The 23,610-nt window shown below is 49.4% G+C and overlaps 1 protein-coding gene across 5 annotated transcripts in view; it reads left to right on the top strand.

The window, feature by feature from the left end:
- Positions 1 to 23,610, top strand: part of CNTFR (ciliary neurotrophic factor receptor) — a 474,506-nt gene that overhangs the window by 228,317 nt on the left and 222,579 nt on the right. For all 5 annotated transcript variants that reach the window (XM_030567637.1, XM_030567636.1, XM_030567633.1 and 2 more), the window contains one exon: positions 21,354 to 21,435. In XM_030567637.1, the coding sequence (XP_030423497.1) occupies positions 21,354 to 21,435 (82 nt within the window). The remainder of the gene's footprint in view (positions 1 to 21,353; positions 21,436 to 23,610) is intronic.

Here is a 23,610-nt window from a genome sequence, read left to right as displayed (position 1 = left end):
GTAAAAATCTTCCGAAGAACGTGCATGCAGCGCGCGCACACCTAACTGGAATGGATATGAGCAACACATCTCGAAGAACAACAGTTACAAAGGTGAGTAACCGTCTTTTCGTTTTCATCATCCTGTGTCTGGCTGTAAACTCTCCTTCTTTCCTCGTGTCTCTTTATCATCTTCCCACTCCACCCCCTTGAGAAACCATTTCAGAATCCTGGTCCAGTTTCACTTCCTAATAGCCTCTGTGCTGCTGGACCAGGTGCCCTGGGGATGGACCAGTCAGAGCACTGGAATAGGTTCCCTAGGGAGGTGGTGGAATCTCCTTCCTTAGAGGTTTTTAAGGCCCGGCTTGACAAAGCCCTGGCTGGGATGATTTAGTTGGGGATTGGTCCTGCTTTGAGCAGGGGGTGGGACTAGAGACCTCCTGAGGTCCCTTCCAGCCCTGATATTCTATGATATTCTATGAGAGCCAATGTCCTCCAGTCATTCCTTCACTTCTCCTCTGACAGAAAGCTCCAGTCACTCCCCTTAAACCTTCCAGTCTGGAAACACAAAGGGATGGCAAGAGGGCAAGGAGCAAAATCTGGTGCCCTGAGCAAGCAAACTCATCAGCCTCCATCACGTGAGCCATCTCTGCTCTCTTCAAGTGCTTGTGTCCTCTGCGATCCTCTAGCCACTAGAGCAGGGCAAAGTTTCCAGCTGAAATACTTTTGGCAAAAAATGCAGGTTTGCATCACTGAAATGTTTTGTGAATTCATAGCGAGACAAGGTGGGCGAGGTAATATTGGACTTCCTGAGCATTGTGAATTCATGTTAGTTTCACCAAATTGTCCGTGTCCCTCCCCACCCCCTCTAACAAAATTCCAAAAAAAAAAAAAACATATTTCGATTTTTTGGTTCAAAACATTTCATTGAGAAACTTTCTTCAAATTAATTTGTTAAAGTTGAAAAATGCTTGAAATCAAAGCAAAATGTTTTGTTCAACCTGAAACAGGCATTTTGAAAAATTCGATTTGACCCAAAACGGGGTTTCCAATTTTTCAGAATTACCAGAGAACCAAAATATCCATTATTTGCCCAGCTGTACTAGCCATGCGTGTTCCACACAGCCTCATGGGCTTCAGCAGCTCTGGCATTCCATTGTCAGTGGTGACAAATATGCTCTTAGGGTCAAATTTTGTGTAAATCTTGAATAACTCTTTTGGCTTCAGTTAATTTACTGCAGCTCTGTGCCAGCTTAAGCAAAAACAGAATTTGGTCTCACAAAATGAATCCCAACAATGGTATTTCTCCATTACTGGATGGAAATGGCAGAATTATCCATAAGAACCAGGGCCGGCTCCAGCTTTTTTGCTGCCCTAAGCGGTGATGAGAGAAAAAATAAAGCCACGATTCGGCACTTCGGTGGCTGCTCTACTGCACCACTTCATTCTTCGGTGGCAATTTGGCGGACGGTCCTTCCCTTCGAGAGGGACTGAGGGACCTGCTGCCAAATTGCCACCGAAGACCTGGAAGTGCCACCCCCTTCCATGGGCCGCGCCAAGCACCAGCTTGCTGCGCTGGTGCCTGGAGTCGGCCCTGATAATAATGTAGAACAGGCAGAAGTGTTCAGTGAATATTTCTGTTCTGTATTTGAGGAAACATCGCACGATATAGTCATATCATATGATCACCCCCTTTCCTGTCCACTAGTATCTCAGGAGGATGTTAAACAGCAGCTACTAAAGTTAGCCATTTTAAATCAGCACGTCCAGTTAACTTGCATTCAAGAGATTTAAAGGAGCTGGCTGGGGAGCTCACCGCACCGTTAATGTTGATTTTCAATAATGCTTGGGACACCGGGGAAGTGCCAAAAGACTGGAAGAAAACTAACGTCCTGCCAATATTTTAAAAGTATGAACAGGATGATCTGGGTGTTTATAGGCCTGTCAGTTTGACATTGTCTCTGGGCAAGATAATAGAGCAGATGATACGGGACTTGGTTAAGAAAGAATTAAAGGAAGGTAATGTAGTTAATACCAATCAACATGGGTTTATGGAAAATAGATCCTGTCAAACGAACTTGATATCTTTTTTGATCAGATTATAAGTTTGGCTGATAAAGGTAATAGTGTTGATGTAGTATCATATATTTATACTTCTGTAAGGCTTTTGAGTTGGTACCGCATGACATTTTGATTAAAAAACCAGAAAGACATAAAATTAACATGGCGCCCATGACGTGGATTAAAAGCTATCTGACTGGTAGGTTTCGAAATCTAATTGTAAATGGGGAATCATCACTGCTTGAGTGTACTTCCAGTGGGGACCAACCGAGATCTGTTCTTGGACCCACACTACTTGACATTTTTATTAAATACCTGGAGGAAATCGTAAAATCATCACTGATAAAATTTGCAGATGACACAAGGATTGGGGGAGTGGGAAATAATGAAGAGGAACAAATTTTGAAAGAGAAAGTTGTTAAGGACATAGGTGAACAGTCATTGGGAAAAAATACAGCATGGTTTTACAAAAGGTTGATCATGCCAGACCAATCTGATCTTCTACTTTGAGAAGATAACTGATTTTTGAGACCAAGGAAATGCAGTAGATCTAATCTACCTGGATGTCAGTCAGGTATTTGGTACAGTTCCACATAGAAATTCTTAGTTAAGTTGGAGAAGATGGGGATTAAAGTGAGAACTGAAATGTGGATAAGGAGCTGGTTGAAGGGGAGACTACAATGGGTCGTACTGAAAGGGGAAGTATCAGGCTGGAAGGAGGTTACTAGTGGAGCTCCTCAGGGATCAGTTTTGGGGCCAATCTTATTTAACATTTTTATTACAAACTGGGAGTGTGCTAATAAAATTTGCAGATAACACAAAGTTGGGCGGTATGGCCAATACAGAGGTGGAGCAGAATATCATACAAGAAGATCTGGATGACCTTATAAACTAGAGTAACAAAAATGGGATGAAATTTAATAGTGCAAAGTGCAGGGTCATGCATTTAGGGACTAACAACAAGAATTTTTTTCATAAACTGGGGGTTTATCAGTAGGAAGTGACAGAGGAGGAAAAAGACCTGAATGTGTTGGCTGATCATAGGATAACTATGAGCCATCAATGTGATGCAGCTGTGAAAAAGGCTAATGGAGTCCTAGGATGCATCAGGCAAGATATATTCAGTAGAGACAGGGAAGTCTTAGTACCGTTAAACACGGCACTGGTGAGATCTAAGGTGGAATACTGCAGCAGTTCTAGTTTCCCATGTTTAAGAAAGATGAATTCAACCTGGAACAGGTGCAGAGAAGGGTAACTAAGATGATATGAGGAATGGAAAACCTGTCTTATGAAAGGAGACTCAAAGAGCTTGGCTTGTTTAGCCTAACCAAACAAAGGCTAAGGGGAGATATGATTGCTCTCTGTAAATACATCAGAGGGATAAATACCAGGGAGGGAGAAGAGTTATTGAAGTTAAGCGCCAATGTGGCTACAAGAATAGACAAATAGAAACTGGCTACAAGAATAGACAAATAGAAACTGGCCATCACAAGTTTAGGCTTGAAATTAGCCGAAAGTTTCTAACTGTTAGAGGAGTGATGTTCTGGAGCAGCCTGCCAAGGGGAGCAGTGAGGATAAAAAAAACTAACTGGCTTTAAGATTGAGCTTGATAAATTTATGGAGGGGCTGGTATGATGGGACTGTCTACAGTGGTATGTGACCTATCGGCTACTGCCAGTAGCAAAAATCCTCAGCAGCCAGAGATGGGACACTAGATGAAAGGGCTCTGAGTTACTACAAAGAATTCTGTCTCAGGTATGTGTCTGGTGGGTCTTGTCCACATGCTCAGGGTCTAAATGATGACCATATTTGGGATCTGGAGGGAATTTTCCCCCAGGTCAGATTGACAGAGACTCCAGGATTTTCACCTTCCTCTGCAGCATGAAGTACAGGTCACTTGCAGGTTTGAACTAGCGTAAATGATGAATTCATTGTAACTTGAAGTCTTTAAACCATGATTTGAGGACTTCAGTAACTCAGCCAGAGGTTAGGGGTCTGTTACTGAAGCAGGTGAGGTTCTGTGGCCTGCGATGTGCAGCAGGTCAGACTCGATGATCACGATGGACCCTTCTGGCCTTAAAGTCTACGAGGTCACTGATACGGAGCGATCTGGATTGCTTGCTAAGATGGATGCAAACAAACAATATGGCTAAATGTAAATGACATCTTGGAATAAAGAATGCAGGCCATACTTACAGGGTGGGGGACTCTATCCTGGGAAACAAGGACTCTGAAAAAAATGTGGGAGTCATGATGCATAATGAGCTTGGAATGTGAGCTCCCAGTGTGACACTCTGGCCAAAAGAGCTAATGCAATCCTCGGATGCATAGGCAGGGGAATCTCCAGTAAGAGCAAAGAGGTTATTGTACATCTGTATTTGGCACTGGTACAACTGCTGCTGGAATCCTGTGCCTAGTTCTGGTGTTCAAAACTCAAAAAGGATGTTGAAAAATTGGAGAGTTCAGAGAAGAGCCACAAGATTGATGAGAGAATTAGAAAACATGTCTTGTAGCATAGACTCAAGGAGCGCAATCTATTTTGTTAAGGGGTAACTTGATTACAGTCTATAAGTAGCTACACGAGGGACAAATATTTAATAATCTGATCTTCAATTTAGAGAACAGTTATTTGAAGCTAGAGAAATTCAGATGGGAAATAAGGTGCAGATTTTTAACAGAGAGAGTAATTAACCATTGGGACCACTTATCAGGGGCTGTGGTGGATTCTTCATCAAGATGGGATGTTTTTCTAAAAGCTCTGCTATTGAGATTATTTTGGAGAAATTCCCTGGTCTGTGTTACATAGGAGGTCAGATGAGATAAAGACAATGGTTCCTTCTGGCCTTGGAATCTATGAATCTGTGTCTGCCTTCAGGTTTGCTGGCGCAGCTCCTCTTGATTTCAATGGGTGTTTGAGGGCAGAATTGGGCTCACAGCCAGCACAGTAAAAATACAGAGCTCTCGCACAGACATTTCTGAGGCTGAGGGCACCGACGTCGATCCCGCAATGAGACAGGGCTTGCCTTACGTTCAGACTGTACCCAGCTATTCAAGATTTTTCTTGGGTGTAACTGACATCAAGCCCTTGCTATAGATGAAAGAGCTTCAGAAAAAGATGCTGAATCTAGAACTCTGGAAAGTTAACTTACCCAATACTTCTTTAACAGAAGAAGACATACAATTGCTTCCAGTTACCCAGCAATTTCACTCACTGCAGGGAGCTTGGACGCCACAGCTGATAGCATAGCAGAGTAGAATAAAAGAAAAAAATCAGCAAGGAACAGCACAACTACCTTGGATCACCCGACCCAACCCAACCAGCTGAGTTTGAATGTTGAGTGAAGGTTTTGGCTCATTTATTCTATCTCAGCTGAACTCCTGTACCTAGTTCAGTGGGAGCCCATGATGAATGGTTTCCCATCTGATATTCCCCAGGGATGCAACCAGAGAACATCAGAATTCAGGGCTCCTCTTACCCTTCTGTGCGTTCTCTCAGAGCTGGTTTCTAAGCCAGACCAGATATGCCTCACTATTAGTATGCTGCACCTTGCGATGGCTTTTATCAGTGCTGGAACAGATGGCTGGGTTTGAACTGGTGCCCTTTGTTTTCAGATAGCCCAGTTAATTTTGTGGCAGCTGAGAGGACAGGTACAAGCCAAGGGAAGTGATCCATTACAGGATTCTGAAAGGGAGATGGGACCAGACTGTGGCAGAACCAGGCAGCTGCATGTGCAAAATGTGTGTGTATAAAAATGTTATCCCACGCAGCAGCATCTGCATGGACCCGCAGTTAAGGCAACATTCACTGAGCCAAAGACAGTTTATAGTCAGGCCTAGCTGAGACGATCCCTGAAAGGTTGCCCACTCGTACTGTTCTTGCCATTGTTCAAAAGGAGGTTCCTATGGCAAGTGACAAAGGATGCATTTTTCATGGGGTCAAGGATTTGGATGGTGCTGGTAGCTTCTATTCTGTTCAGTTCAGGTTCTTCTATTGCACTCATCACGTGGTATCTGAGCACCTTCCTCTGGTGCATTAAGCAACACAACTAACAGATGTTGTGTTGCATGTTGTTTGTTCTCTCCTCCTCTCCTCCAGGGGAGAAGTATGTGCAGTGGAGTGTATTGTGTTGGTAGGGTTTTTAAATATACCTGTTGCTCTGTATTTTGTTAGAGAAGGCAGGTCAAAGAAATGTGCCTTGCACTTGAAGTGGAAAGTGGTGAGGTTTGGGAGGGTGCTTAGTTTTGGGGTGGGAGGTCATTCTACAGTCCAGGACCAGCACTGAGAAATGCTGTCTCCCACACAGATGAGCTTTACTCCTATTGTAAGGAGCTCCATTGTACCAGAGGAGCACGGTTGTTGACCACGGTTTTCGTCTTGGAGCTCTTTGCTCTTTTTGGATTCAGTCCATGAGGCCCCTTTAAGATAAGGACGGAGACCTTGAACTTGATTCACTATTCGATGGGAAGCTGGTATAGTGAGTGGAAGATGGGTTCGATGTCCTTGTGGTAGCCTGTGTGGCTGAGGAGATGTGCTGCAGCATTCTGTACTAGCTGGAGTTTCGTATGCTCTGAAGGCTTCATGCCCAGGTAGATCACCTTGCGTGGTGGTGGTGTGGTCTCATGTGGTGGTGGATAGGTAGAGCTGTATGACATCTTCATATTGCTCACCTTTGAGTCATGCCGTCCCCATCCAGTTCACCTAGGGGCTGCGTGTACATGTTGAATAGGACAAGAGAGAGATTTGGTTCTTGTGGGACTCCACAAGTGAGCGGCCTAGTGGTGGAGGTGGAGGTTTCCTTCACTGCTCATTGGTCGCATCCCTCGAGGAAGGATTCATTCTAGCACGTTACCCCGGACCCCCTGCCACTTCTCTCAGGCAAGGCAACAGAAACTCATGGGTCAACAGTGCTGAATGCTGCAGTGCGGTCCAGAAGGATAAGCGTGGATGTCTGTCCGCTACCCATTGACAGGAGGAGATCATTCATCTGTGCCACTGTAGCAATTTCAGTTCCATGTCCTGACCTGAATCCAGATTGTGCCAGGTATAAAATGTTGGTTTCAATCAGATGAGCATTTAGTTGGCCTTTGTCTAGCTTGTCTCTGAGCTTGCTCAGGAATCGGAGGCTTGCCATTGGGCCAGTGGTTGGCGAGAACACATATGTCCAGAGTTGGTACCCCCGCTAGCTCTGAGGGGTCTGTCATTGGATGGTGGTAGCAGTCCCTGAAGGCCAATCAGAGTTTTACTCTCTAGCCACAGGCAGCAGGTGACTGCGAAGGGGGGACATTAGTAATGGGATGGAGCTGAACATCATCACAGGTATGGTTCTGAGTATCATCCAGATCCTAAGGGCCAAATCCTGAGCTCCTGGCTCTGATGTTATTCAGCCCTTAGTTGGGCAAAACTCCCATTAACTTCAGTGGGAGCTTGCTTGAACTCAGGGTACTGCCCGGGATATGTGCCTGAAACGCATTTAAAGCAACTTGTTCTGGAAAACCAAGGATAGAAATACCACGGGATTGGGCTTTCCCTTGAAATTCCTGCTGTGTTCTGCTGCCAGTCTCGTTTCTTAGATATTTCAGCCTATTGGTCTTTTCATAGATTCCAAGGCCAATAGAACAGGAGTACACCTCTACCCCGATATAACAGTCAACTCGGGAGCCAGAACATCTTACCGCGTTATCGGTGAAATGGAGTGCACAGCCTCTGCCCCCCCCCCCCCCGAGCACTGCTTTACCACATTATATCCAAATTTGTCTTATATCGGGTCGCGTTATATCAAAGTAGAGTACTTGTGGCTCCTTAGAGACAAACACATTTATTTGGGCATAAGCTTTCGTGGGCTACAGCCCACTTCATCGGATGTATGGAGTGGAAAATACAGTAGGAAGATTTATATACACAGAGAACATGAAAAGATGGGTGTTGCCATACTAACTCTAACGAGACAAATCAATTAAGGTATGGCAAAACCCATTTGTTCATGTTCTCTATGTATATATATCTTCCTACTGTATTTTCCTCTGCGTGCATCTGATGAAGTGGGCTGTAGTCCACGAAAGCTTATGCTCAAATACATTTATTAGTCTCTAAGGTGCCACAAGGACTCCTCGTTGTTTTTACTGATACAGACTAACACGGTTACCGCTCTGAAACCTATGATTATCTAGTCTGCCCTCCTGTAGAAAACAGGCCCTGGCGCCAAAGTGATTCCTGCTTGAACTGGAGACTTTTTAGAAAAACATCTGAACTTGATATACCAATGGCCAATGATGGAATCACCACTACCATCCTTGATCTGTCGTGCCAATGGTTAATCACCCTCACTGTTAAAAATGTGCCTTACTTCCCATCTGAATTTGTCGCTTCAACTTCCAGCCATTGGATCTTGTTATAAACTTTGTCTGCTAGACTGAAGGGCCCATTTTCAAATGTTTATTTCTCGGGTAGGTTCTTATCATCTGTAACCAAGTCACCTCTTAACCTTCTGTTTGTTAAGTTAAATACATTGAGCTCCTTGAGTCTATCACTAGAAGGCTGGTTTTCTAAGCCTTTAATCATTCTCCAAATTATTAACTAGAACTTTGGACAATTCCAGAACTTCTCCTATGTGGTAGTGTTATTATTTCAATGACCCTTTAACTGGGAGGCACCACCCAGACCAGGCCCCGTTGCACTAGGAGCTGTACAAAACAGAGCAATAGTCAGCCCTTACCCTGAAGAGTTGACAATCTAAATTTTGCATATGGGGACCTGAGGTCCAGAGATGAAGTGATTTGCCCAGGGTCACACAGGAAGCCTGTGGCAGGGTCAGGAACTGAATCTAGGATTCTTAAAGCCCAGGCTAGTGTTTTACTCCAAACAGCTTAACAGAGCTAGCCAAACTTTTTCTCCAAAATCCATCTGTGGGCCTGTGGAAGCTTCTATAAAGTTTCAGCCAAAAGGACATTCTTCCCCTCCTCTTTCCCTGAAAAACAGCCTGACTTTTCAGTCTCACAGCCAGCATTCGATGCCTGGGTGCAGCATTCCTACCCATGTCAGACTGCCGCAAGCTCACGTGCCCTTGCCCTCTTTTGTCTTGGAAGGGCCCTGGGTCGAAGCTTGATTTGCTTAAAATAAGGTAGCATTGTCCAGTGGGTAGAGCATGGGACTGAGAGTCGAGAGAGCTGGGTTCTAATCCTGACTCTCACCACCACCCCACACCTGCTGCATTACCTGGAACAAGTCTCTTCCGTTCTGTCCATCTTGTCTGTTTAGACTGTAAGCTCTTTGGGGCAGGATCCAGTAGAGTTGGGCCTGCTTTTGGCTGGGATCTCTTGGTCTTTCTGCAATACACGTAAGAATCTGAGGACTCACCTCTTTACTTGCAACCATTGCTTAGACACCTCCTCTCCTGTCGTTTAAAAGAACCCCGCATTCTAAAGGAGAAGAGGTAGAAGTGTGTGTATGGGTGGGGGGCACCTGGGAAAGCAGCGGGCGCGTTAATTCCAGCTGACCGTTGTAATCCTCTGGGCGAGAGTCGTCTGGGAGGCCGGCTTTAATAGTTGTGCTGACAGGGGGTGTTTAAATGAGATTAAAGGAGCCCTTTCAAGTGTAAGCATCTCTGACCCTTGCAGGTAAGACTTTCTGAAGCACGTATTAGGAAGACGATAATTCCCATCTTTTCTCTCCTTTTAAGCAACAAAATGAGGTTTAGGACTGACAAGGACTCTGCTAGGTCTCCTTTAGGCCTATTGAGGGACATGTCGGGGCTTCTGTATAAGAAGGTAATAGGCAAGGGTTTTATTCCCCCCTTTCCAGCCTGGGGTGTCTCTGCAGATTTTAGAGGACTAGAGATGACACTGGATAGTTTTGGGTTCCCAAAGGCAGCTTCCCCTCCCCCCCTCCTTTCCATCTGTTGCTCCCTGTTTGCACACTCGTCCCCCTTCCTTCTTTTTGCTGGCGGGGAGAAGAACGCGGTGCACAGCGGTTGAGTGACAGCGATGAGATTGGGATGTTCTATTCTGCCCTGGGCAGTTTTGCATAGATGTTTGGCATTCCGAGCACTGCGCCATGAGGGCTTGTGGCTCGCAAGCTGGCTCCAGCATTCACGCCGAAGAGCGCTGGAGACGGAAGGAATGGTCTGAGTCAAGCTGGTGCAGAGCAGGTTTGAGATGGTTTCTCCACTGGCTGGTCAGTTCTGTTCGTTCCCTCTGGGCTAGATGGACCTTTGGTCTGACCCAGTGTGGCCATCCCTAGTACAACACGGCCTGGGGAGTTGTGCTCTTAGCAGCTTCTCCTTGTCCATCTTTCCAGTACACACAGGACTCCAGAAGCACCCAAACGAAACAGCTTGAGAGGTGGTTGGAGCTGGAGACAAAGGAAAGAGCTAATATGCTGGTGACCAGAGACCAGGGATGAGCCGGTGTCTAGGAAAGGTCCTATGATATGGACAGTGGTCAGAGACTAGATCCTTTGCAGTACTGTTGGATGAGAGGAAGTTCTGTGCACTGGGGGAAGGAGAATGGGTCATGGAGACTTTCATTCCTAAGTCACCAAGCCAGTCCTCCGAGTGCCACATCTTACCATCTGCGAGCTATTTTAGTGGCCTTTGCTAAAGGCATCTGCCCTGTTCATTCAACAGATAAAGTGGCGTTCCACCTTCTGGCTGGATCTTTGATCTCGCCTCACTCACCTCCTGCCAAGTCCTCTCCACACTCTATTCTGTCCTGTTCTACTGCACCAATCACCCTGGTAGCTGAGCTCCATCTTCTCCTTCTCCACTTGCCCCATCAGCAGCTTCCCCCTGCTTAAAGAAGCAATCCAGGGCCTTGCCTCCAAACAAACTTGCACCAGTTTAGTTAATCGGGTGCAAAGCCATGTGTAAACGGCCCATTCCTGCGAGATTTGAAATAAGCTGAAATATGCTTGGGTTAAACTGAGTGTCCCACCTCTCCCTGGGTGAGAGTCTGTAGCTTGGAAATCCACAATGATTCCTTCTGGCTTTGGAGTCTATAAACCTCTGAAGTGTCACCATGAGAGATATTGGAACCTTATTTGAGTTGAATTAAGGAACCATTTGCCAGCAGCCTCCTCTTTGAGGAGCAGGTTCAGTGGAGGGCAGCTGGGGCTGCTGCTTTGGGCTCCTGGCCCTTACACCCAAGATAATGATGCCCCAAGACAGGGCGTGCCGCTGGCTCATGTCATTGCTGCCAGCGAGAACGCGCTGCTCCCCTGCTATGTGTCTGACACCTAGAAGAGCAAACAGGGTGTGCAACAGGCTGAGTTTGCTCTCCCTAGCTCCTGGGGGGCTGTGTACCGGCGTGCTGGCTGGCTCAGCAAGTTCGTACATGCTCCGTCCTTCTCGCGCTGGGGATTTTCTTTGCCTTCCCACCAGCCCTTCAGGTCTGGGAAGACGCTGAAGAGAAACAATCCTGATATGCAGAGCACTGGGCTTTCAAATAGGTAACGCTCCCCACCCCCAGAGATTTGGTTGTACTCGGGCAGGGCAGGGTCAGCAAGGGTTGCTGCAGCCAGAGTGCCCCGCTGTACAGGTGGGGCTCTGAGGGGCATTCGGTCAGCGAAGAAAGCAGCCAAGCTTTTATTCCAGGGTCTGGGGGAATCACTGCTACAGATAGATGGGCTCGTTCAGGTCAGAACTGGCTCTAAGCTTCCCTCAAAACTGGAGACAAATTGTGGAGGTTTGAGAAAACCTTGGTTAATGTTTCCAGTTTCCTAATTTTTTCAGCTTCATCTAAAATTGTGGGAGGGGATGCTCTTTTTGTGTTATTTCCAGCCTGGACAAAAAATCTTGAAGTAGCAGAAATATCACCAGGAAAGCTGCTCTCATGATATTTCCTATCAGATCTCTGGTCTCAGGAGGTTCAGCCACGGGTCTTTCTGAACCTATGGAGGTGTCTCCAACCTGGCCCTGCAGATCTAGAGATGTTCTCCTTTCGCTGCTGCCCCCAAGAGGGCACTTACTCGGCATGGCAGAAAAGTATCCATCTCTTTTATTTTTGGACAGAAAATAGGGTTTTCAACAAAAATGCATGTGTGTGGGTGTGGGCGTGGGTGTATGTAAATAGTCTGTTTTCCATGAAACATTTTCATAGAATGTCAAAAAAACCAGATGCTCAAAACTTAGAAAGTTTTGGAGTTTCAGCCGAAACATTGAGCTAAAAAAAAAAATCAACATTTTCCATAGAAAATTTTGACAAACATGAAAAATAATCATTTTTATCAAAATCTTCTGCAGGAAAACCCCCATATTTTCCAGCCAGCTGTAGTTCTGAAAACAATGGATGGCTTCAACACAGGCGTATAGAGAGGAAGGTTGGCTGTGTGGTTAAGGGCTGGCTGGGACTCAGGAAAGCTCAGCTTAACTCCAGGCTGTTTCATAGACTCCCTGTATGGCCTTGAGTAAGTCACTTAAACTTTCTGGGCTTCAGTTTCCCCATCTGTAAAATGAGGATGGTCATCCGTCTTTTCCTCCCACCCTTTGTCTGTCTTGTTTATTTCAATTGTCAGCTCTTCAGGCCCCAGGGGGACTGCTGGGCCTGAGGGTCATAGCAGAAGGAGTAAGAGTAGTGATTTTAAATGGCTGAGTGGCTGGGGACTAGCAGGGGAGCATATGGGTTTGCCTTGTGGAATGGGCAGCAGAGAAGGGTTGTCTCGCAGGGTGACCAGCTGGTAGTGATGTGAGTTAACATAAGGGGATTTTACGCTTCAGGGCACAGGTTTGTAGCTGCAGAGGTCAGAAGGGACTTACACACACACACACACACACACACACACACACGTTATCATTGCACAATTAGATGGATTTGGCAGCGTCATGGTTTTTCCTATGCATCTGGCTGTGGTGCCTGCCAGATGCAGGATACCAGAATAGATCATAGAATCATAAAACATGAGGGTTGGAAGGGACCTCAGGAGGTCATCTAGTCCAACCCGCTGCTCAAAGCAGGACCAATTCCCAATTAAATCATCCCAGCCAGGGCTTTGTCAAGCCAGGCCTCAAAAACCTCTAAGGAAGGAGATTCCATCACCTCCCTAGGTAACCCATTCCAGTGCTTCACCACCCTCCTAGTGAAAAAGTTTTTCCTAATATCCAACCTAAACCTCCCCCTCTGCAACTTGAGACCATTGCTCCTTGTTCTGTCAACCCAATAGTCTGATCTGAGCCCACCAGGCCCACTCTGCTCTTTACAAAGCCATGCTCTACATTGAAATTGGCCTTCCCTGTCCCACACTTCGCACCTCCTCAGGCTTCGGGCCACACCCCTGGCCGAGCTTATCCTTCAGGGGAGAGACCTTCCCATTGTCTCTGCTCTGTGCTCAGCCCATACCCTTTTCCCTTCCAAATTCATCCAGGGTGACAGGAGCGTAGGGATGCACAGGCATTACGTGCCCAGCTGCTGTGTTGAGGCACAGCAGATGTGTGTGGTCGCTACAAGAGAAGATCTGTGCAAAGCAGCAACCCTCACGCATCCACAGTGCTGAGCCTAGCCCCTGCATCTCCCTCTGCGTGCGGTATCACTCGCAGCTGCTGTGCAGGGCTCGCCCAAACGGTGTTCACTAGGAGACAGGGGGATCCAGGACAGATCTGAATTCCCCTTTTTGAGTCCCATCAAGGCCCAGCACGATGGCCATGGCTTCGCTACACTCTTGCTGCAGTGTGGGAGCTGTGCCATTGCTGAGTTGGTTAGGGCAGATTCATGTGTGCAGAGTGCTTTGTCAGTGTAAAGTGCTACCAGGACGCACGAGGTGGAGACCAGTTGTTCTCATCACTGCAGATGAAACGCCTGAACAATAAACCCGCTGTCTGTAGTCTCATGCAGAAGCAAAAGCAGCCACCCACCGGAATCTAGCATGGAGGTTCCCTGGCTGCTGGCTGCTCACACGCTGCGGAATGCGCCTCCTTCCTCCAGCTGCTAAATCACATTCCAAGTAGCTACAAATGCACTAAATGTAGGTTTCTTCTCCCAGAGGCAATTGCTGGTAGCTACCATGCTGTTACACAACTGCCGATGGGAAGGCAGAGGAAGGCCGGGGCGTGGTGAAGGGTGGGGTGGGGTGAAGGTGACCCCAGTGGGAAGGGAAGTGGTGCTGGGTGCTGTCCAATGGGAGGAGAGGTGGAGATTGGAGGTTGGCAAATGGCGGGAGGTGCAATGAGATGCTCTCTCTTGAAGATGGAGTGGACACTTTGAATACTTTTGAGATCCCTGTTCTAGTACTGAGGTCACTGGCAGGCACGTTTCTGGGAGGAGCCAGTTCGTAGTGAGTGTCAGAGAATAGGAATGGCAAGTGACTTTTGAAATGATAAACCATGGGAATCCTACCTCCGAAATCCAACACTAAGAATTAAGCTCATCCAATTAAGAACATAGGAACGGCCATACTGGGTCAGACCAATGGTCCATCTAGCCCAGTATCCTGTCTGCCGACAGTGGCCAATTCCAGGTGCTTCAGAGGGAATGAACAGAACAGGTAATCATCAAGTGATCCATCCCCTGTCGCCTATTCCCAGCTTCTGGCAAATAGAGGCTAAGGACACCATCCCTGCTCATCCTGGCTAATAGCCACTGATAGACCTATCTTCCATGAATTCATCTAATTCTTTTTTGAACCCTGTTATAGTCTTGGCCTTCACAACATCCTCTGGCAAGGAATTCCACAGGTTCACTGTGTTTTGTGTGAAGAAATACTTCCTTTTGTTTGTTTTAAACCTGCTGCCTATTCATTTCATTTGGTGACACATTAATTCTTGTGTTATGATATAAATAACACTTCCCTATTTACTTTCTCCACACCAGTCATGATTTTATAGACCTCTGTCATATCCCCCCTTAGTCATCTCTTTTCCAAGATGAAAAGTTCCAGTCTTATTAATCTCTCAAATGGAAGCTATTCCAAACCCCTGATCATTTTTGTTGCCCTTTTCTGTGCCTTTTCCAATTCCAATAGATGTTTTTTGAGATGGGGCTACCACATCTGCATGCGATATTCAAGATGTGGGAGTACCATGGATTTATATTGAGGTAATGTGATATTTTCTGTCATATTATCTATCCCTTTTCTAATGATTTCCAACATTCTGTTAGCTTTTTTGGCTACCACTGCACATTGAGTGGATGTTTTCAGAGGACTCTCCAAGATCTCTCTTGAGTGGTAGCAGCTAATTTAGACCCCATCATTTTGTAGAGATAGTTGAGATTATGTTTTCCAATGTGTATTACTTTGCATTTATCAGCATTGAATTTCATCTGCCATTTTGTTACCCAGTCACCCAGTTTTGTGAAATCCTTTTGTAGCTCTTCGCAGTCTGCCTGGGACTTAACTGCCTTGAGTAGCTGTGCATCATCTGCAAATTTTGCCACCTCACTGTTTACTTCTTTTCCCAGATCATTTAGGGCACAAAACCCAAAAACATGTGACCTAAGTTGTGTGCATTTAAAACTAACCAATAACATTTGCATTTTGAAGACCATGTAATCATCAGAACCAGCCCCTGAAACATCCCCAGGCCCATAAATAGCCTCAAAGGCTTTTGGGAGAATGAGTAAGTGGAAGACAGTCTCAGCCCGCTCCCTCGTAATGGCAAACAGAGAAAGAGGCTAAATCAGTGGAATGAAGTCTCCCCTGCAAATGATGCCCTCAGTTCCAATGATTCTGCTCACAGCCCTGTGCTAATGACCCAGCCCCTGGCACAAGCACGTGGCCCTCTTGGTGTAGCAGCTCTCCACAGGAAACCAAATGACACGTTGTGCAATAGAGTCTTTAGCACTGTGTGGGTGGCTGGATCACACTGGCTTCCCATGTCTGCTGCTGCTTGGCAGCCGCCCTGCAATGGACTGTCACGGCAGGTGCTTGAGACCAGGCCCCGAGCTGACGTGACCTTGAGCTTAAAGCTGATGCAATTAATGTGGGTTTTTTACTGAATGTCCCTTGGAAACAATGTGGGATGCCTCGGCCGTGTGCTGTCAGAATTTAGGCACAGTTGGCACCCGGGGTCTGACTCTCAGATACTCTCTGCTTGAACTTGGGCCAGAGATGGAGTGGGAGGGGGCTTTATGTGTTCCGGGGCTGCACAGGGGAGAGACGGCAACCTCAGGGATGCTCTACCTTCCGCCTTTCTACCCCAGCTCCCAGGAAGCAGAGAATCGCCATACACTCTCTGGCCATGTCCTCCATCCACCCCCTATGCCAGGGGCTGAGGGCACAGAGCAGGATGCCCCTGTGCAGGAGGGATTCTCAGGGACTTCTCTTTCAGCCACTTTGATGCTGCAAAAAAGGGTCTTAATTTAACAGAGAATAAAGCCCAGTGAATCTTCCAACATTGGACATTGCTGCCAACTGTCTCCTGGCTGCCAGCTACCCTCTGAGGGCTCTGTCGTCATTTCAGCAGGAGCCGGAACTAGCTCATGTGGTCAGTCAGTGTAGAAATACAGGGCCCTGCCCTGCCACTTTTCCTCTAGGTGGATTGCACCTTCCACTTAGCTCATTCTGTGACACATGGAAGGGATCAGGTCATTCAGGATTTGACCCAGCTGGGGAGAAGCAGTTTAGGTTTTCCTATAAAGGAAGGACTGCAAGGCAATAAGGAGGGTAAGGTAGTGGGGAGTTTCTGGGAAGGGAACCACCGAGAGGCTTGCAGGAAGGAGCTCTTGCCTTGGGCCTGCCTTTGAAGGGAGAGGGCAGCTGGGAAGAGCGAGCCTCCTGCAGCAGGCCTAGGAGGAGAGTCTCCAGAGGGGCAGTGGCCATGCTCTGCAGAGCTCAGGAGCCTGAGAAGAGTTTTCCTTCCTTTGAGCTGGGACATTGTTACCCTGGAAGGTCTGGGAGCCTCAATGTGACCGAGTCACCACCCAGGCCACTATAGCCCAGTGGAGGGGCGGGGGAGGCAGAGGGGCTGCAGTGCTGGTTTTGGCCAGGGCGAGATGCTGCAGAGTGGTAAGTCTGCGGCAGGACTTGGTAAGGTCTCAGCACACTATCCGCTGGAGTGCCCTGCACAGGCAGGATGTCAGCTGGTGGCAGCCTGCTTCAGGGGCTTCTCCCATCCCTCATAGGGAGGGAGGGCGGCCCTGCAGCAGAGCAGTGAGTCCTGCTCGGGGGACGGGAACTGGAAGTGAGTTTAAACAGCAGGGAAAGGTTTGTGAACCCCAGGAGAGCGAGCTCTGTGCTCATTCATGGCACTTCAACCTCCTGCCCCCAAGATTCCCTCTTCCTCGGGTTTTCCATTGAGCCTTCGATTTGAGCTTGGTGGTGATGTGCCAGGCTGTCCAGATGGGCTTCTCTAGCTTGTGTGTTTTATGTGGAATATGCTTTGCTCTTTGGGCCAGTTACGGCTCCCCTGTTAGGAGTTTAAATGGACGCCATATGGCTAAAGAGCCTATAAGCATGTTCCGTGTTACACGACAAACCTTCTGCACATTACCGACGTAGCACCTAACATTACTGAGTTTGCAATGATTTTAAAAGGCTAATTTAGTTTCCCCGTTTGTGCCGTCTACCCCGGCGTGAACCACGAAACCAGACTCCCGGATTGCCTGGTGCTTTGCACGCACGTTTCACTCGATGCGGCGCTTGCATCTTCCCGCTCTCTGGGCCAGGACGCCCGCGGCACTGCCTGCCGTGCAGGTGCAGAGGGCTAGGTGGAGGCTGGTCTCTCAGCCCTGCTGAGGAGGTGATATGTCGTTGCGCTGCCGCCGGACACAGATTGCAGCTGAATCTCGATTGCTCCCCGGCTCCGCTCTTGCTCCGAGTGGTGCTTTCCGCAGCCCTGCAAAGGATAGCGCTTGCGTGGCTAACCTGGCCCAGCGCTGGGAGTTGGCACACTGGGGTTAGGGCAGAGAGACACCTCCACCCTTCTGTGCCTACCTCTCTGCTCAGAGGACTGGGGGATTAGAAGGGATGATGCAGGGAGCTGTGACGGGGATACCGGTGTCTTCAACCCTTGACTCTTTCTGTTTTTAATGAATCATTCTGTTTAACCCTTGCCTTTCCCCTACGCCCATTTCACCCCTGATTACCTACATGGGGGCATGAGTCTCCCCTCCCTTTGGTGTAAATCTGGAATAATACCTACCCCGAGGCCCTTAGACAGCATCCCTGTGTATCTGTCTCTTCTACACCATGTTTTTCATACCTACGCAGCTCTAGGAAATGTTAAATAAGAAGGGGTCATCATACTGGTGGTGACCTGTCCTTTGCCCTGCAATCGGTGGTGCTGGAACTAGGGGTGCTGGGGGCACTGCCGCATCCCTGGGCTTCAAGTGGTAAAAAAACAAAATTCCAAAGATCTGGTTTCCGTCAGCAGCACCCCCAGTATAAAAATTGTTCCAGCCCCCCAGCCTGCAGTGGTGGCAAGCCACTGAAGGAGAGGGGGGATTCTAAACAGGTGGTGCAACACCCACCGTCAGACAAACCTATTTCACCACCTTGGTGTGGGGGATTGGAGAGGTGCCCTTCCAGTGTCCCCAGCAATAGCCCTCTCAATTTAGCAAGATGCCAGGCTGTTCCCTCCGCTGCCCCGAGCTCCTGGTAGGATTTCAGCACCCAGAATGGAGACGGTGGTTGGCTGCACAGCTCTGTCTCATGTTGTTTCCAGTGCAGTCCCAGGCAAGACAAACCTTCCAGCCAAGCCATGTGGCTTGAATTGCACCATCCTTGCTGGCGTGCCGCTATTCCGGTCAGGAGCTCTGATTTGTGGAGAGGGACGTGCTGGGGGGTCAGGCAGCATAATGCAGGCGGGAGGGGATGCTCTGGAGTGGAGGGGGACACTTTCTTACACACATGGACCCAGCTGTGCTACCATCACCTTCCCTAGGACCTGTCTACTTAGAGTGTGTCAGTTGTGCCAAAGTGTGTGCCGGCTGCTTGACATGATCGGCAGGGCATGGAAGAGCCACCAGATTCGTTTTCACTCCTCGCGTGAGCCAGGAAAGTTGCTTCCCTTCCTTCTATTTGTATTCTAGTAGGACCTAAACCCCCTTCCCCCTGAGGGCTGGAACCTGCCCAGTTGTGTCAGGTGCTGTACGCACACATCAAATAGAAGAAAGTCCCTGCCCAAGCACATTTGCAGTCTCAAACACAAGGCAAACAGCTCTAAAGAAGCAACTTTCCAAAGTCCTCTCGGTCTGTTTGCTACAGCAGGGGATAGATAGTATGGCTAGATGCCATGGTGATGGCATCGTACACGTGTCTATGGGCCAGTGGAGCAGGCAGGCCTGGGTGTGTGTAGGCAGGATTACCTACAGCCTGGCCTTGGGACCATTCCAGAGAGGTCTCAGCCCTTTAGCTGCACCGAGCCATTTTCCCAGCTCACCGGCCCCAGCCCCCTCCCTTGCAGAGCATGTCAAAGCGAGCTAAAGTGACCCTTTTGAAGAACGGCTGTGCAGGCGGGGAGGGGCACGTGCTCTCTGAAATGGCATGGTGCCCCTGGCATGCTGGAGCCAGTGCATGGACTGACTCATTTGCAGCTTGTAAAACTCTCTGTGGATGACTTGCATGTCTCGGGCACGGAAGGGATGGAAACAGGATCTGCGAGGGGAGTGGGGCTGCTGCTCCTGCGATGAGGCTGAACGGGCGTGCTGGGAGCGAGGGGGCACCAGGGGAGGGGTGGCTCATAGAATCGTTGGGGCAGGCTGGGCCGCTGGTGGGTTGTCACATCAGTGCCCCCGCATCGTGGCAGGATTGGCTAGGGCACTTCTGACCCATCCTTCTGTCAGCCCGGAGCCGTCTTCAGTGACAGGGAATCCCACACGCCAGCCCTGGGGAGCTCCTTTCTTCAGTCAAACCACTCTTCTCCCAGCTCCCCTAACGTCCTCGCTCCCCGCTGAACCTCTAGTCCATGACTTTCTCATGGACCTACTCCATAGAACTGGTCCCTCTCCCCTAGGGAAAGGCCCTGTCTGTGTCTGGAGGTGGTTCTCATGCTTCCTCCCCCCCCAGACAGAACGTAGCCCAGTGCCCTCCCAGCTCCTGCTCCCCTGGCGATTCTTGCTTCTTCCCCGCTGCAGTGTGTCTGAGGCTCTCCTAACATGCAGGACTAACGGAGACGAGCCCCGCAGCCTGGCCAAGCAGGATAATTGCTTCACTTGGCTTACTCGTGTCACCCCAACTTCTGTACAGTGTCCTGGACAGGTCTGGTGGTTAATAGAATAATATCCATACTACAGAGGGAAGCGTGGGCTTAAAGATGCATAGAGGAGGCATGCAATGATTGCTGCTGTCTCTATTTATTATTTTTAGTACTGTAGCACCCGGCGGTCCCATCCTAGGTCAGGGCCCCATTGGGCTGTACACTTCCACCATGAGGGACAGTCCCTGCCCCAACGAGGTTCCAATCTAAATAGACAAACAAAGGGCAGGAGGGGAAGTGACTTGCCCAGGGTCACCCAGCAGTTCAGAGGCAGGAATAGAAACCAGGTGTCCTGGGTTTCAGGCCAGCGCCCTGTCTGTGGTGCCTTATGGCCATTTGAGATGAGATACCAACAGCTACTGCAGAGTTCTGTCACCTCTCATGTCTTAGATCCGGCCCCTGGACACATGCAGCTCCCAGAGGCGATGCAGTGGAGGGCATTGGAGCTGGCTCATAAATAGGACCTGATTCCAAACTTTCTCTGGGAGTACGATTGTAACGTGTGGCTACTGAGATCAGGGACCCAAGCCCAAGCTCTGGGTATCCCTAAATCTCTGACTGCCAGAAGTTGGCACTGGATGCCAGGGGATGGATCACTCGATAATTGCTCTGTTCTGTTCATTCCCTCTGGGGCACCTGGCACCAGCCACTGTCAGAAGACAGGATACGGGGCTAGATGGACCTTTGGTCTGACCCAGTGTGGCTGTTCTGATGTTCGTCTGCCATGCCATTCAGAGGCATCTACCTCTGGTGTGGAGTACTGCAGCTGCTTAACAATGCACAGCAACACCCTCCAACAGGGTTGTTTGGGGCAGGGATGTCGGAGCTTAGAAGAGGATGGGGAAAATAACATGCCCATAGGAATGCGTAAGGGGTATTTCTAAGTGCTCAGTTCTGCTCTCAGCTATACCAGGGCGGTTCCCATCAAAGGCCGCAGGAGTTACTCCAAATTAACAGTGGGCAGGGCCCAGAGCTCACACCCTCGCTCTAGTGGAAAGTCGCACAGGCTATTTAGGACCATCTCAGTGACATTCGTCCTCAGCAACACAGTGCCACCAGCTACCCAGCGCCCCCTCGCCAGACACCGGTGCGCGGCTTTAGTGCCAACTCCTGGGGGTTGAGTTTCTCCTCTGAGTACAGAGCACTCTCACCCAATGGACAAACCATGACCCATCCCTCTCGTTTGCTTCCACAGATGGCCAACCCTGTCCCGTCAGCCTGCTGCGTGGTGCTCGCCGCAGTGGTGATGGTGTACGCTCAGAGGCACAGCCAGCTGGGTAAGTGAATCACAGCTCCCCCTCCCTGGCCCGCAAAGAATTCTGTCTCTGCGAGAGCGTAGGACCTGTTTATCATGTATCTCTTGTAGCCCTCTGCCTCTTATCTTCCGGTCCAATCTGTATGCTCCATCTGCAGTGTCTGTAACAGGCTATGTGTCTCATCTCCTTTCATGTCCTCTCCTCCGCACCCCACTGCGTTTAGGAGGACAGTGCCCGGCCATGCACTGGGCAATGAGCCCTGCGTTCGTCGGCTGCTATAGAGGTGGCACTGGCGAATGGAAGGGGGTGACCATAATGGACCAGTGCAGGGACGCAGAGTATCCCCACAGCCTACCTCTGTGCACACTGCCTGCAGCCTTTGAGAGTACCCCCGTGGGAGTGCCGGGGTGATCCATGGCCAGTCATACCTGAATGCACCCATTGTCCCTTGCTGTGATGCCCAGAGTCTTTTTCTGCTGAGTCCCTATCACCAGTGGCTGAGATAAACAGGGCCTGTTTCCATTCTAGAGAGAGCAGGGCGTTGCTGGGAGTGTGTGAGTCACGACAGCAGCAGGCAGAGCCCGAGACCCCGGTGCAATTCCCTGGGCACAGCTGTAACCAGGAGAATGACGGGGCCAGATTTCCCAGGGGACCCCAGCTGCTTTGTGTGGTCCTGGCTGCTGAGGAAGGGTGGCTATCAGTCCTGGAATTTCATCTTGGCTGAGTGCACCATTCCCCAAACATGCTCTGCCCTTGGAGTCAGCAGGGCAGGCAGGGCTGCAGCCTGAGAGGGGCGGGTGCTTCTCCACGCCCCAAAAGGACGGTGTGAAAATACCTCATGTGGGATAGTAGGCCAGCCTGGAGCCCTGTCCATCTTGCTTCTTTGGAGAGCTGCAGCTTTGTGATTAGGGGAGTGGGTGGCTGGGAGTGTGCACCCCTGACCCCTCTGGATGGAATCAGTCCTGCTCAGCCATGTGTTGTGGGCTGCCACACAGGAGGAAGGCTGGCTCAGTGGTTAGAGTGCTCGCCGGCTTAATTCCCTGCTCTGCCATAGTCTTCCTGGGTGACCGTGAGCAAGTCACTCAGTCAGTTGCTGCCTCGGTTTCCCAGCTGTAAAATAAGGACCACGGCATTCCCTAGCTCACAGGGGTGTTATGTGACACTACAAACTGTGTGGGGCACAGATATGCTGGCAAAGGGGGCCTGATGCACACCTTTGCTGGGTAGGCTGTTAAGAGTTAAAGGACTCTGCGAACGTTGATAGGGATCCGGTGTCCTTACATTTCCCTAGATGGGTCTCTGACTCTGTGACCCCAGGCAGCTGGCATCACACAGCAATTCAAGGCCCCTGAATATGCACAGCAGGTGCTGTGGGTGCAGGATACAGTTCTACTTCGTGTGCGGCTGCCTGGTAGCCAAGGGGTCAAGGGTTTTGGCCATGTGTCCTCTGCACTCTGACCCTCCCCGGCGCTGTGGAGTGGGCACGTCATTCTGTCTTGTCCCTCTGCGGCAGCTGCTTCCCGAAGGGCAGCGTCCTGGCCTTCAGAGCTTCCATGGCCTCTGAGGCCTCCCCGGCAGCGTAGCCCACTCTGAGAGGGCAGGTCCTGCTCCCCGGGGCGTAATCCAAGGGGGACCCGGCAGCCTTGGGGGAGCTGGAGGCCTCAGAGAGGGAGCTGGGGAGCCCTGGGGGACAGCAAGGCAGAGCTTTTCTGAAACCAGGTCTAAATCCAGGTGTTCCCCTCAGCGACCCACGCCATGGACATGGATCTCAAGCCTGAATAATGAAACTTGGGCAGAATCCTCCAATATCCTCCCCCACACCCTGGTGCCTCCCCTTCCTGCCCAAGCTCCCCAGGCCTGTCCCATGTGCCCCAATGTATCCTTCCCCCTTGCAGGCTATTCCCAGAGCACCAGTATCCCTTTTAACACCCTATTAAATAAATCCCCAGGGGGGGAATCTAGGCTGCAAGGAAAAAGCAGGAGAAGTGGCACGCGGGGCTGCCCGACTCCACAAAAGCAAAGAGAGCCCTTGGCAACGGCCACCTCCCTATTCATAACATGATTAGTGGATGTTCAGCTTTAATAACATATGAAGCATTTGGGGGAATACGTTAGTGCTAAATACTTAAGCGAGGAGACTCTGACAAGCCGTTCTGTACGGAAGCTCACAGCCATGCTGGGCCAAGCGTCCTCTCC

The sequence above is a fragment of the Gopherus evgoodei genome, chromosome 6, assembly GCF_007399415.2.
Source record: "Gopherus evgoodei ecotype Sinaloan lineage chromosome 6, rGopEvg1_v1.p, whole genome shotgun sequence".
In the NCBI taxonomy this organism is placed as follows: Eukaryota; Metazoa; Chordata; order Testudines; family Testudinidae; genus Gopherus; species Gopherus evgoodei.
The sequence above is the reverse complement of the archived record's forward strand: the minus strand, read 5'-3'. Positions and strand labels throughout refer to the sequence as shown.